We start from the raw sequence: 16047 nt of genomic DNA on the forward strand, positions 1-16047 counted from the left end.
GTAAATCAACTGAAATAGTGCAGTGCTGAGATTGGTGCAATTTGGAAAAACGATACATTCAATGTAAATAATTGAAGAAACAAGTGACCATTGAAAAGGAAATTTCAGCCTGAGAAACAGAAACATTAATGTTCCATCTTGATTTTAATTACAGAGCTTTTAATTTTCTCTTATTTAGAGATGTGTAACAGACCACTGACATAGCATACATGAAATGTATGGAAAATAACAGCAGCTCTGTAAATCATCAAAGTTATATGAGCCACACACGTGACAATAACAAAGTAAAAATAATGGAACATTTTATGGATTATATAATGTTCATTACAGATTCCCCCCATCCTTTACTGTTTCTCAATTACTGGCTGCAGCTCTATTGTCATCAGAGAAATAGTAGGAAAAGGAAAAGTGGAAAATTTGAGTAAAAATAATCATCTTTCCGGCAACAAGTTTCGCCTCAATGTCATCTGGTCAGTCTCCAGCTGAGGAAGAATCCGAGAGCTATGCCGGCGAAGAAGGGGATGAATAGGCCTCCTCTGTGAGAGCTCATGGATGACGCGTTCTGCATGGACGCCACCGCCAGTTCAGAGAAACTGTAGATCCATCCTCCTCGTCCCAGAATCCAGCCCAAGAGATCACGTTTGAAAAGGTCCACGGTCCACTCCAGGATCTCCATCACTGACTGAGGCAGATGAGCCTCCACCATTCTGATTGCCAACCTGCCGGCAACATAGAAGAGAACAGCAATCCTCTCCCAAGTGATCCCCTGCTCAAACACCTTGTTTGCCATTTCCTTAAATCTGTCCCACTTGAAGCCTCGAGCAAGCCCATCTATTGCATCTTGGATCTCCACGTCGTCCTTTATTTTGTCACCAATTTTGCGGACCAATGTGCTCAGCTGGTCCACACACTTGTGCTCCTGCTCATTCTTTAGTTCCACAGCAGGGAGGGTGGGGGACGGGACGTCCTCCGAGGGTCTGTGTTTCAGCTCCTCCTCAATGACCCCCCTGATCAGGGCCTCTCCTATCCTCTCATCAGACACGCTGTTACTTTCACACGCCATGGTTAAAAAGTTAAAACTTGCTCTTAAAACCTTCAGGAGAAACTTCGTCAGAGACTCTGCTTCTGTTCAGTGCACTTCCTCTTCTCGATGGTTCAGTAGGCGGAGCTTTGTCTGTGTGTGTCAGAAGTGGAGTTGATAGTAGATGAGTCAAAACGCCGGGTTCACACCGGACGCGGAGTGAACCCCCCCCCCCATCTCTCTCTCTTTATATTTATGACTGCTTGTGTGGCTGTAGTGGATGGGCAGAGGGGGACATTTAATAATGTCATTGGTAAAATTGGTAAGATTAAGACTCCAGAAGGGGAATTCAAAGTATGGGATGCAAATTTGATCATTTATATCATATGAAATATGTCATCAATATAGTTTAAAATACTTTTTCAGTGTGTTTCCTGGCGCTATACGTTCGCTGCCAGCGAAAAAAATAGACTGAAACGATCGCTTCACGGCGCTAAGCACCCTTGGCCTCAGTATGCTTCTCCGAGTCCGTTTCGGAATGACGGACGGACGGATCGGACGGACCCTTTTTGATTTATAGTTCTACGAGCCTTTTTGTTGTGAAAACAATTCACCGCCAGAACAGTAGATGGCGAAACGGAAGTCGAGCTTAGACAAGCCTACCTCATGAGGTATATAGAAGAAGTCCACGCTGGTTTATTTACGTCCTCCCGGCTCCTCACACACAGTGAACGATGGCAACTAACAGAAAAAGGATGTTGATGACGCGACAGTTTTTGCTGAATAAAGTGAAACCCAGCGGGTAAAAATGCTTTTGTTATCGTGTCTTAGCGCAGCGGTTCCCCGGTCTTGTTTCCAAACTAATGTTGCTAATTCAACAGCTGCACCAGCTTGAAGCTACACGGAGGCAGCTAGCTCCCCCCAGCTTCCACACACAGTCAGCACGGACACCCGATACTAGCTACTACCAAGTGTTTGCTTCTAACCTGACGGTGTTTGAGAAACAGTGTCATGAGAGCCGTGGGATTAAAGTCAGCGGGTTTTTGCGCTGTTCCCACCGCAGTTAGCATGGTGGCTAGCCCGCTACCCCCGTTATCAAAGTTCGTTATAACCGTATGTGACCGTACACATATGCTGTAAGTGCTCTAACCAGCCACCGTCAGCCGGACAACGCCGCTTAACACACTTGTCACATTAATCATAGAGTCGTAGTTGTGATTTTGGTTTATTGTGATGTAGGGAATGGAACAGGAAGTTTCCATTCCGAAATGCTGGCGTTAGCGGACCAATCACAGCCAAGTGCTATCCGTGGGCTGTCCGTCATTTCGACGTGTATAGAAAAATGAGAGCTGCACGAAAAGCTCTCCGATGAGCCTCGGAGAGGCACGCAGAGGGCGTTCCACGTTGGAGAGGGCGGTCCTATCTGTCCGTGTCCGTCAAAACGCAGAAGCATACATTGCTTCAGCGTCGCTTCAGCGCAGGGGCGGTTCTGGCTAATAGAGGCCCTGGGCAAGAACAATTTTGAGCCCCCCCCCAAAAAAATAAACAAAAACAATCCCCTCCAACCCCACACCCACCAGGCACACACACATTTAATGAGCCTTATGTGAAACTGACATTTATTGTGAATAGAAACAACTAAAGAATTATTTACTTCATAATGATTAACTTTACAGCAAAACGGCTGACTTTAACATCTATTTTGACTATGTTTGTGTGTGTGAGAGAGAGAGAAAGAGAGAGAGAGAGAAGGTGAGTAAATGAGTGTGAGTGAAAGGGAGACGTGTGTGTGTGTGTGTGTGTGTGTGTGTGTGTGTGTGTGTGTGTGTGTGTGTGTGTGTGTGTGTGTGTGTGTGTGTGTGTGTGTGACAAAAACGGAGACGAATGAGTGAGTGAGTGAGTTAGTTAGTGAAAGGGAGACAAGTGGATGTGAATGACTGAGTGCGTGTGTGTCTGTACACATTTGATTCAGTATGTGGGGTTCGGTGAAAAGAGTTGGCCAAGGTGGGGATGGAGTCGGAGGGCAAAGGAGGTGCAGCTCCACATTCTTCAATCTGCACAGGAGGGGAGCAAATACCTGAAAAAGCAGACAAAAGGAGAGAAGGAGCATATAAGTTAGCATTCAGTATAGAATTTAATGAAAATGGCATGGATTGAAAGGAGTTATAACTGCCACTTACTGTGTGTGAGTGTTGAGTGCAGGATTAAATCCTGATTCTTCGTGCTTTAGCATTTGCAAATGCAGTTATGACATCTTCCATGTCTAGCTTTCTCCTCACATCTTGATCAATGGATATTACTGCCAGATCTGACAGTCGCTCCTGAGCCATGGTGGACCTCAGATATGTCTTGATTAGTTTCAAGGCAAAAAAACTCCTTTCCCCAGAAGCAACAGTGACAGGCAGTGTGAGAAGTAATCGGAGTGCAATGTTTAGGTTGGGGTAAGAGCGTGGCCTAGGGGATAGAGTGGGTGTTTTGCAACAAGAAGGTTGGCGGTTCGAATCCCACTCTCTCATCTGAATGCAGTCAAATGCACGTGCAATGACAAGTGATTTATTTGAATTATTAATTCCGCTTCCTGTGTGAAACCGGCGTGAGTCAGGTAGGTCCTACTAAAGGTTGCTGTCTGTGAACCACTTCCAATTTCTGTTTCACTAAAATAGTAACCATTTTGATTCTCAGTTTAAATAACCCTCCCCTGTTTACCGTTTTACTATAAAAGCTGCTCATATCTGATCGTATGCTAAAACTAGAATAGGGGAGAGCGGGGTAATGTGAGACATTTTTTACATTTGCTCCCCTCTAGGCGAGCTAAAATTATATATCAGTAAAATTTACACATTTCCCATTAATTCAGGATGTTTCCTAGCAATGGAAATGATCAGGATGTCTTCAGGACAAAGGGCAGTGAAAATATGATTGTTTAAAAAAAAGGGAACTTGTGTCTCACTTTACCCCAGTTTAGGGTTAAAGTGAGACCAGAGAAATCAAGGGGGTAAAGTGATCCACTTACTTTTCCACTTTAAAACTACCATAACAACACATGTTGTAATAATTCAAATCCTGACAGCTAGATTGACAACCACACATTCCAAAACTAATATCGGACTAGTAACAGAATCATGGGGATTGGTCAATTAAGCACATTTATGATTATTATGATTCATGTGATCTCTCGCACACCCTAGCTTACCTGCACATTGTTTCTCTGTCCAATTGGCAGGGACAGGGATATTGTTTTTCTCTGCGTATTCAAATGCCAGTTCACAGCACTTAACTGGAGTAAGGCCATGGAACTGGTCAGCTAGTTGTTTAAAGTGTTTTGCAAGCTCCTCCTCCATCTCATCTGTGAATATTCTCTTTACCTCAGCTACTGCACCCCAGGCTACCTATTTTACATTCCCTTTTTTCTTTATGAATCTTTTGAGGGTTGTCTTGTCAATATTTCTATCCCTTCCAGCTTTTCTTAAGGACTTTTCCTTGCATGACCTCAGCGGCTGCACTCTCCATCTCTGCGAGGGCTGTTTGGCCTCAGGTTGTCTTCCTGGTGTATTTTCTTGGCATGATGGCTTTTCTACAATGTTTATGACATTAAAGATAAAACATATTAAACGCAATATTAGACTAAAATGTTTTTAAGACTAAACTTAACTTGTGCTTCATGTCTCACTTTACCCCACAGCATTTGTCTCACTTTACCCCACAGCCAACATTTTTGAAAAACAACATTTCTTAGCAATTCAGGCTAATCTTCAGCTAGCATCATCACATGGTTTTATATGTTGGAAGTTCATCAACATGTATGATATAGGTTTTTCTACCTGATTCAATTTGTTTTGACACAACAGTTGATTAAGTTCAAAGCAAGAAAATTTACTTACCATATCCTGAAATTACATTAATTTCCAACTCCTTAAATTAATTATAAAAGCCAATACTAAGTTAACTTAGTTGATTTTCACACGTATGACATTAAGATTGTGGGGATTATATTCAGTTGCTTTCATTATCAGTCATGTCAGTGTAGCAAGGATAGGCCTTGAGTCAATGAATGTTAACAATATAAGACCTACCTAAACATATTTAAGACTGTACATAGTATTTTAAAGTTTTAGCACGTTAAATTCTGATTATTTAATTTAAAACATTTACATGTTTTAAGTTTTTATAATCCACGTCTAAACTGTAACTTCATATTCATCCCACAGACACGAGAATGGCATCAATATTTAAATTTTTCTTTGGAATAAAGCAAAGTTAATGTGATTCGTTGTCATGGATTCAAACATGTTGTGTAGTTATTAATAGTGGCAATAATCAATGTACTCCAGTGACTGAGCTTACTATGTGTATCAGGGAAGTAGTCATAATAGTCATTGGGGGAGATAAATATGGTCATATGTACCCCCAATTAACTGAATTGTAAACTGGCCGATGAATAATACTAACATAACTGTTATACTATGACGACAAGCAAAAAAGCACTGAAGTCCGAAATAGTCACTATTAAAATTTAGGGAATAAACGAGTAGGAATTAGGTTGTAGTGCAGCTCATATACCGTTTCTGGCAGCTCTGCATGCGGTTCGTCCAAAATCCTTTTTCCAGTGACCTGAACCCGAACTAGGTTGCAGTTCTGAACTGGTGCTAGAGGATATCGAATGAGCTATCCATAATTCAAATCTTTGATATTGTACTTGATTTTCTTGGTTGTGAGGGACCAAGCAGGAAGACCAGAGAGCCACAGAGTTTCTTTGAACGAAAAGTTGTTTTTTAAGTCAATTTCCATTAACAAGAAGTAAAAAGAAAATCTCACAACCGGTAAAAAGGCAAATTATCCTCAAGCAGCAACTGGCGACCAGTTGACAGCATCACAACAGAGAGGGAAAAAAAAAAAATCTCGACTGAGAGATGGGAACATATATTTTGGCTGGTCAAGCCACTCAAAACAAAGAGGGGGATACAAATAGACATACTAACGTTGAAAACAAACTACAGCCACAACATAACATCCCAGTATTATACCATATAATATTAACTAAGGGAAAAGAATTAAATATAAATATCAAGCAATAATTAAAGATTTAACAATTACAAATAGAGATAAGGCAACAATGTCCTTCCCCATGATGGCAAGAGACATGGTGAAGTCCAATTAGGACTCAAAGCCATTGAAGGTGGTTTGCTGCAGCTGGGCCTCCTTTTGCTGAATTGCCAGATGATTCCAGCAACAACCCCCCAGGAACTACTAACTCAAAGAAAACGTAATTAATTATCACAGAAAGAAAATATTTAACAAATAAAAGTTTGTTGTAAGAAATCAAAAAGTGTCCAGTTATTTTATATATGAAGTGGGTGCGTGTGCAAAAAGAAACAACTAAGCAAATTAGAAATCAAGAAGTTACCACCATGTTTCGGAATGTCAGTGTGTGGTTGCTGTTGCGGCCATCACATTGGTGTTTTAAATTCCCCTGCATTTTATTTTTCATCCGTTTTATTTAGTTTTTATTCTTATATTTTCTCTATTTTATGGCATAGCAGATTTGATAAGTGCTATATAAAGAGTTGATTATTATTATTATAATATTTAATTAATATTCACTGTAGTGCGCTCAGAGTAGAGAGTTAGGGAGAGATGTTTTAAATGTAGCTTAAATAGATATGCTTCAGAGAATGCACAGCGCTACAAACGACAAGTGCGCCTGCGCAGACCTTTGCAGCGATATGATCCAGCAAGATGGCGGAGATTGCTAAATTCTTGGTGGAAAATGATATATTTTAGCAATGTTTCTTAATAAAAATGTGTTTTGATGATATTTATGGCGAGACATGTGTGTTTCAGTTGCAATATCTTCATTCAGTCTACCTATACGATGATTGGTTTGTTAGTTATTATGAAGATTTTTCACATTTCTGTCGTATCTAAGGTGGTTGCTATGGACGCTTTTGTCGCTCCTTGCCGTCATACAGGAATACTTTGTACATTGCTCCCGTTAATATCTTTCCATATACTGCAGGGCATCAGTAGAAGGACAGGAAAGATGCGTATTCAATCAGGACAAAAGGCCTGTTTATTTTCCTCCTCTCGTCAATTCCTCTCTCCGCAGTAAAAGATCACTTCCGTTGCTCGTAATAGCAAAAACACAACTTCTACATTAAAGCAACTAAATGAAACATTTTGGGATCTTATCTGTCCTGCTCTCTTAGCATGCTGCGGTAAAGACGTTTCCACCGAGGCGACAAAACACATCACACCAGCCTCCAGAAACTCATGCAGGTTGAACTAACTCTGAACTAAGTCTAAACTATAAACAGAATGAAAACACTCAAAATAAAACACAGCTCCTCTCTGTCATCGAAAAACTCATCTGTATCAAAAACTTTTATGACCTTATTTCTAGAAAGAAATCTCATATTCAGGCTAAATAAAAAGTCTGAGAAAGAGAAACTCACCACAGACGTAGCACGGACAGCAGAAATCCTGCCTGTAGTACGAAACCAGCTTCTCCTTGTATTTACCCTCAGGAGGGACGAAGTCACACAGGCTCTGGTTACAAACTGCAGGGCCACAAATCACATCTTCAGCATTGGATTTTCAAATCAGCCTTCTATACCAGCTTCTTGAGTTTGAACATTTCAAACTTGCCGCCTCAACACAGACTCTGTGAGCAGCAGCTGGTGTCGTCGGCCTGGCTGATGATCACCTCCCCTGCTCTGCGGCATACGGGCGCCACCATGTTGGAGAAGTTGTTCTACTTGGGGACGATGGAGTCGTTGTCGCAGTGGTACATGCAGCAGGCGTCCTTCGAGGCCTTCCACACCTTGCCGTGAGCCCCGGAGCCGTCGGTGCAGGCAGAGGACGCACAAATGACGCCATGATTTCTAGTTCACTGGTCATGAGACAGATGATGACCACTCCATACAGTAAGAACTTGAGCCTGTCAGGAACTGACTCTGTCAAACATTTCTTATCCTGATTTCAGAAAGAACTGAGATGGGTTTGAAAATAAACTCAGTGAAATGATCCAATTGAGACAAGTGTCTCCACAGAATAACATAACCTGTTCAAGACAACAGGCCCAAATGTCCACTTCCTTAGGACATCTTCTCTCAGACGATTTCTGTCACTTGTCTCTGCCGTGAACCTCCCATCATCAATTAATTCCCAGCATGCTGAGGTTCCCAGAGGCTTGCTGGAGTCTCCCCCTTGTGGTTGTTCTGAGTTGGTGGTCGAGAACATTGTTTTAGAAATTATTTTAGCAACAATTCACAAACTGGACAGACGAATAATCTTCATCTACGTTTGTATACAAATTCCTTGGGTCAGTTTTCTATTAAATATGGTAAAACATTTATGAAACAGTTTCCTCAGATACTTAAAAATGCTCTGCTCTTTATCAACTCTTCTTCATACTGTAAATATGAAATTCATTTTTCTTCTGGGTGTTTCCATTATATCAAATTGGTGATTTTGTTCTTTTACCTGCACCAAGGAGGGGATGTTTTCACCTGTTTGTTTGTAAGATGAAAGAAAACCAGAATAATGATTTCCAGTAAAGTCAGTGGAAGGATGTTTTTTGTGAATTAAAGCAGAAACAAGTAAAAACAACTTTTCTCTCTGAGATGTTTTTCATCTAGTTACATTGGGTTTGTCACAGAGGAAATGATCCATGTGTTTGACTCATGGACTGAACATAAAGGCTTTGACCAGGATGTTCTGCTGTTATACTACAGCGGCACCTGTGGGTCAACAAGTAGAAAAGCAACCACTTCTCTGCACCTGATGCAGAAATGAAAACGTCTTATTTTAAAGTCCAGAGTTTTGATCTTTTGTGTCAAAGACAAAGCTCTGATTTTGAACTCAAAGTGATTTAAATGTGTCTAACTTTGTAACTAAATCAATTTGTGACGTGAATCCAGGAACTTTAAGAGCAAAAAAAGTTACACAGAATGTGGTTATACACACATGGAGATATACTAAAGTACAAGGTTAAAGTTAAATACACTATATGTGACTCTTTACAGAGGGTGTATTTATTCTGTTGGTGTTGTGTCATTTCAATAAACACATTCTTCAAGTGAATAAACACAATCGGTAGCGAGGGGCGAACAGCCCCAAGACTTTGGGGCTGTTCGCCTCACAGCCAGAAGGTTCCTGGTTTGAATCCTGGTTCAGATGGGGTCTTTCTGTGTGAGTCTGCAGGTTCTCCCCGTGTTTCTCCAGGTGCTCCGGCTTCATCTCATAAAAACACATGCAGATTAGGGGTTGGGTAAATTGGAGACTCTACATTGAGCGTAGGTGATAATGTGAGTGTGAATGGTCGTTTGCCGGTCATGTGAGGGACTGGTGACCCGTCCAAGGCGCACCACACCTCCCACCCAATGTCAGCTGGGATTGGCTCCAGCTCCCCCCTGCTGCCCTCAAGAGGACAAGCGGTAAAGATCATGAACTGAGGGAAGATGTTGAAAGAGATGCTGCAAATTCACTCAAAACAGATTTAGAAAAGTGTTGATCTGCAGTCATGTCGTCGTAAACAGAAATAATCTGCTGAGTGTGTTTGTGTTCTCTTCTCACTCACCTTCACAAAGATAATCTCCATCTGTTGAGAGAAAAATACATCAGTGTTTACAGAACTCACTTCGTCGGCTGTGAGTCAGTGATGCAGCACATCCAGTAGAAAGAGCAGCAGGGACTTCAGTCCTGTTCAGAGGTGGAGCAGCATCCTCTCTGCTTCATGTTCATGTGTTGGAATGAACAAGCTAAAAGCTAAGTGTGTTTCCTCTGCATGTCAAAGTGCAGAGTGGACACCTGAGAGGTGGATTTACTGCTGTTACAGGTGAAGCCATGTTTCATAGTGTGAGCATGTGCATATAAAAGGGGCGGGGATAACTGTGAATGACCAATCACAGACATTGACAGTTTGACTGACAGCAGAGCCTCATATTTCACAACGAGGATCAAACTGTTCTATAATAAAAATCAGAAGAGAACAAACACATGACCCACAATAAAAGAAATACAGTTACAGCTGCTAAATGCAGGAAGAACAGCTGGTAAAACCTTTGTGATTGTGTCAATGCGTAAGTTACAGATATACCACGATATAATAACGTGTGTGAACGAGATAAATAACTTCAAGCCACGAGATCTGAATCTGTTGTTTACTAACAAGTCGAGTCGAAGATTCTTGATGAAAAACGTTTGAATCCCAGGATGTGGCCTCGATAATGAGCTTTACTTTGACACGCCCTGTCTCACTGTCACTGAGGACACACACTGTCTCACTGACTCTAAGGACACACACTGTCTCACTGAATTTGAGGACACACACTGACTCTGAGGACACACACTGTCTCAATGACTCTGAGGACACACATTGACTCTAATGACACACACTGTCTCACTGTCTCTGAGGACCCACACTGTGTCTGAGGACACACACTGACTCTTTAGACACACACTCTCATTGACTCTGAAGATACACACTGACTTTAAAGAGTATAAAAAGGCTCTCCACAAAGCAAGAGCTGCCTACTATTCAAAACTAATAGAAGAGAATAAAAACAACCCCAGGTTTCTCTTCAGCACTGTAGCCAGGCTGACAGAGAGTCACACCTCCACCAAATCCAGTATTCCTCGATCCCTAAATAGCAATATCTTTATGACCTTTTTTAATGATAAAATTCAAACTATTAGAAATAAAATCAACCATCTCCTGCTCTCAATTGGCACTAATACCCTCCCAACAACAGAGATTTCAGAATCGGCTGAGAATCCTACCCATTACTTAGACAGCTTCTCTCTGATCACTCGTGATCAGTTTACCAAAATAATCTCAGGTTCTAAACCAACAACCTGTATCTTATTCCTACAAAATTAGAAATTCTGCCCCTAATTGAGAGTTCGTTACTTAACACAATCAATCTGTCATTATCATCAGGTTATGTATCACAGACTTTTAAAATAGCAGTAATCAAACCCCTTCTCAAAAAAACCACCCTAGACCCAGAGGTTTTAGCCAATTACAGGCCAATATCTAATCTCCCCTTCATGTCTAAAATCATAAAAAAAGTTGTAGCCAATCAGCTGTGTGAGTTTCTCCAGGAAAATAATATATATGAAGACTTTCAGGCTGGGTTGAGAGCCAATCACAGTACAGAGACAGCCTTGGCAATAGTCACTAATGACCTTTTAATAGCCTCAGATCAGGGACTTTTGTCTGTCCTCGTTCTGTTAGATCTCAGTGCAGCATTCGTCTCAATTGACCATCAAATTTTATTACAAAGACTTAAACAGTTAATTAACAATAATGGAACCGCCCTTAACTGGTTTAAATCGTATTTTTCTGATCGCTCCCAATTCGTGCAAATTAATGATGAGTCATCTGTGCGCACCAAAGTTAACCATGGTGTTCCACAGGGCTCTGTGCTCGGCCCAATTTTATTCTCATTATATATGCTTCCACTAGGAAACATTATCAGGACACACTCGGTAAATTTCCACTGCTACGCGGATGACACCCATTTATATCAATCAAATTTAATTTGTATAGCCCATATTCAAAAATCACAATTTGTCTCATAGGGCTTTAACATGGTGTGACATTCTCTTCCCTTAACCCACAACAAGCATTAGGAAAAACTACTTAAAACCCTTTTAACAGGGTAAAATCATCAGCTGCCAGCTCGGTCGTGGTCCACCACCATTATCTGATGCCAACACGATAAAGGAAACGCCATCATTATAACGATCAGCCCGCACAATATAGAATCTGCCACACTGGATCCACCATTGCGACCTCTGATACGCGATCCACAAATCGTAATCCATGATGATGTGGCCACAGCTGCGGCCCTGGATCTGCGGGCGATAAGGCTAAGGGACTCCAGATAAGGGGTCAAGTCAGTAACATGTAGTGATGTGATAAGGATGGAGAAGAGGAATGAGAAGCTGGAAAGAGAAGCTCCATGAGTCATGTGTCATAAATTCCCTTTGCACCTTGGCGTCATTAGGTGTTTTTGCCTTGTAATCAATGATACAATGATGCAGGCCGATCTTGAGGGTACACTGAGGTATATCTGACTGGCTACAAATCCTGCTTGGTAGCACAGACCCTGGATCTGTACTGTGATACTTACTGTGTTTATTAAAATACTGATGAAAGCAGTGTGGACTGACTCCAACCATCTACTGACCTCACAGTCTTCAGTCGATAGCCTGAACTCTGCTTTAGACGAAGCAGCTTCTTCACTCCTGAGTCCTGCTGGTCGTTTCCTCTCAGATCCAGTTCTCTCAGATGAGTGGGGTTTGACCTCAGAGCTGAAGTCAGAGTAGAAATGCTTATCTTTGACAGACTGCAGTCCTTCAACCTGGATAAAGAATAAAAAAATGTATATTAAACTGAGTTCAAGTCTGAAAATAATATATAAATATTTTTGTCAGCACATACTCATAAGATGAAAAATAAATATGAAATCATACATGTTGGACTAAAAATGAGTCCTGATTCAGTAACTATATATTATTTGGACCTGGTCTCTGTTGATCAGTTTAGGAAATCCAGAACTAAACTAAGATGTGTCTTAACAAGTAGGTGAATATTTAAAATTGTTAAATTAGGATTAAATGAGATCAATTGGGTATGTATGCTGTATTATAGATTTGAGATATACAAAAGCCAGTCAGTGAACTGACCTCAGTCTCCAGTTGACAGGTGGTACTCTGAAGAAAACTACACAGCTCGTTCACTCCTGAGTCCTGCAGGTTGTTGTTACTCAGATCCAGTTCTCTCAGATGAGAGGGGTTTGACCACAGAGCTGAAGTCAGAGAAGAACAGCTGATCTCTGTCAGTCTGCAGACCTTCAACCTGAATAAATAATAACAATAATATACTCAATTGATATAGTACCTTTTAAAAACAGAGTTTACAAAGTGTTTTGAGCAGTAAAATGACAAGAGATAAATTAACATGTGAATAAAAGGTGAAAATGATAAAAACATAGTTAAAAGACATCATATAAAAGCAAGTCTATAAAAATGGGTTTTAAGAAGTGATTTAAAAGAAGTCACTAACTCTGCCTTATCTCCTCAGGGGGCCGTTCCATAGCCGAGGGGCCCTGATGCTAAAAGCAGGGTCACGGTTTAGTTTTCAACCCGGACTTTGGAACAGCAGGATCCATCTGAGGATCTAAGGCTGCGTGCAGGAACATATGGGCTCAATAATTAGGGCCCGAGCACCGATGGTGAGAGGCCCTATTGAATCTGTAAGGATTTTTATTATTATTATTAGGGCCCGAGCACCGAAATCGGTGGGAGGCCCTATTGAAATTGAAATGATTATTATTAGGGCCCGAGCACCGAAATCGGTGGGAGGCCCTATTGAAATTGAAATGATTATTAGGGCCCGAGCACCGAAATCGGTGGGAGGCCCTATTGAAATTGAAATGATTATTATTAGGGCCCGAGCACCGAAATCGGTGAGAGGACCTATTGAAATTGAAATGATTATTATTAGGGCCCGATCACCGAAATCGGTGGGAGGCCCTATTGAGATTGAAATGATTATTATTATTATTATTATTATTTTTCTCCGCTTAAACTAATTGGCTTTTTGAGGGCTTTAATGTGCTCAAAAAGTTGTAGGAGCAGTAAATTCGAAGGCGGCTTAATTTTACGTATTCTGGAGTATTTTGAAAAGGGCGTGGCAAAATGGCTCAAGAGCGCCACCTACGGAAAAGCCCCTCATTTAGCATTCACCGATCCTCAAAAAAAACAAAGACTATTGTGTATCATGACTAGATGCACAAAAAAGTCCATCAGTGCAATATGAATAACGCAACAGGAAGCCCGCCAGTTTGACTTTAGTGGCCATTTTGGTCATATTCCATATTTTTGTTTTGAAGTACTCCTCCTACAGCTTTCATCAAATCAACTTACAATTTAGACGATCGTCATCACAACAAAATGGAGATCTAAAGTTATTGAAGGATTAAGTTTTAACAAAACCGTCTGACCGTGGTGTGGCTTCCAGTTTGAAGAATGAAAGTATTTTCATTCTTCAAACTATAACTGGCCGCTGTGCTGCAATATTTAGTCACTAGATGGCAGTGTCAGACCATGGTTTGAGTTATCTATGCATTAACAGACTGTGTTTACAGGTTGCCCAACTTTACAGCAGAATTTCACCTTCTTACAACATTGCTCAAACTTTGGTTTTAGTCTCAATCGCTAGGTTCTTCCCTCATGACAACTCTGAGGGGGATGAATTTGTTTTTAACTCCCTCGTTTAAGCGATATAGATGTTTGGAATTCACGTGACGTCACAGTGTAAGCTGTGCTGTGTGTTGTGAGTTCGGCTTTAACGACCTACAAGTGAACGCCTCATCACAGCTGCAAGTGAACGCATCATTAGAATCTCCTTCAGTAAATACGAGCTGAGTCTGTGGTGACGGTCCACTCACACATCGAATCAGTAGCACAGTTCGATGTTCTAACGGCGACTGCTCTCCCGTTTCTGTGGTAAGTGAAATTAACTATTTTATTTCGATCTGTTAGAAGTGATTTGCAGCGTGTGTTAAAGCCACTTGTTAGCATAGTTAAGCTAGCCCCGAGGCTAAACAATATCTTTGCATGGGTGCAGTAACTGTCCTTCGATTCGATTGGGGTTATTACCGACAAACACCGACATGAAACGACATGAGCGGGTCCACCCAGCAGATATAAGCGTTACTTTATGCGGATGACTCTGAGACAGGAGACTGTGTGTCGGCTTGTAAGTTAGCTTCGCTAGCGGGCTAGCTTGGCTAACTGAAACCTGAGAAACCGGAGTGTTTAAAGTCACATCTGCATTGCAAGAGCAGCTGTTCAAAGGAGCATTACGTGTCCTAAAGCTCTTTCTTCATAGTAGTGTTGTAACGTGTTACAGTGAAAACTAATCGTGTCTGCCACCTTCAGTGTTTAAATCACACAACTTGAATCCAACCAGACTGAACACTGACTCCATGTACAGACCTGTTTTCATTACTTGCAAACAATCAAAGTATTGCACATAATACATAATGTATTAAATTATAATGCGAAATAACTCCATACTGTACATTCATTGTCATGCTAGTGCACGTTTTAATCCAAAAGCATATTCAAATACATAGTTGAATATCCACAGAAAATGAGAATACACACTTGTTCAAAAGTAACACTTCCTGTACAATAATGATATATTTTATTTTTCCTATCACTTTATTAGGGACAGACGAGCCTGAAGGACACAGCTGTGATGACCATGTTCTGTCTCTTATGGCAAAGCAGAAATATTAAACAATGGGTTCTTATCTAAAGTGTATCAAATCCGATCTCCACCATGTTGCTGCTGAGGACATCAGGTGCTGCAGTTCTTCATCTATGAAGAGAAAAAACGCACTGTTAAAGAATGTTTTGTGTTGTGTATGAAGCACAACAGATTTCAGATAGAACCGTTGTACTGTGGTCTGGGTTTGTATCCTAATGGTTAAATGCACATATTTTAAGTCGCTTTTGATAAAAGTACTGAAAGAAATACAACATTGTAAAAATAGATAAAATGTCTTTCTACCTCATCTGTAATATTCAAGGTGATAATCTCCCACAGAGCTATTGATAACAGTCCACATCAAGTCTCTCCACTTCCCTCGGTGTGAAAACATAATTATATAATTAATTTGAGAACTGTTTACAACACTGATGTGTGGAGATTATAATCATATCTAAACTGTCATATTCACTGTAAAACTCCATGACAGGCTAAATAAACGCGGTGGGAATAGTAATGGTGGATATAATATATTGTAACTTTACTAGAACAGACAGTGTTCATAGAGAATTTGAAAATGATGTACACTACCTATTTCCTAAGATGAAATGATTATGATCTGATTATTTTTATGTTTCCTCTCATTTTATTAGGGACGGACGAGCCTGAAGGACACAGCTGTGATGACCAATTGACCATGTTTTGTCTCTTATGGTAAAGCAGAAATATTAAACACTGG

At 40.8% G+C, this 16047-nt stretch overlaps 1 protein-coding gene across 1 annotated transcript; it reads right to left on the minus strand.

Moving 5' to 3' along the window:
* Positions 1-125: 125 nt before the first annotated feature.
* Positions 126-1166, minus strand: LOC128461720 (apoptosis regulator BAX). Its single transcript, XM_053446784.1, has one exon. The coding sequence runs from the start codon at positions 1061-1063 to the stop codon at positions 464-466; it is 600 nt and encodes a 199-aa protein (XP_053302759.1). The 5' UTR covers positions 1064-1166; the 3' UTR covers positions 126-463.
* Between the last annotated feature and the right edge of the window lie 14881 nt (positions 1167-16047).

This window comes from Pleuronectes platessa, chromosome 18 (genome assembly GCF_947347685.1).
Source record: "Pleuronectes platessa chromosome 18, fPlePla1.1, whole genome shotgun sequence".
In the NCBI taxonomy this organism is placed as follows: domain Eukaryota; kingdom Metazoa; phylum Chordata; class Actinopteri; order Pleuronectiformes; family Pleuronectidae; genus Pleuronectes; species Pleuronectes platessa.

Coding starts and splice junctions, on each gene's coding strand:
- LOC128461720 (XM_053446784.1), bottom strand. CDS start 1,063: ATGGCGTGTGAAAGTAACAGCGTGTCTGATGAGAGGATAGGAGAGGCC.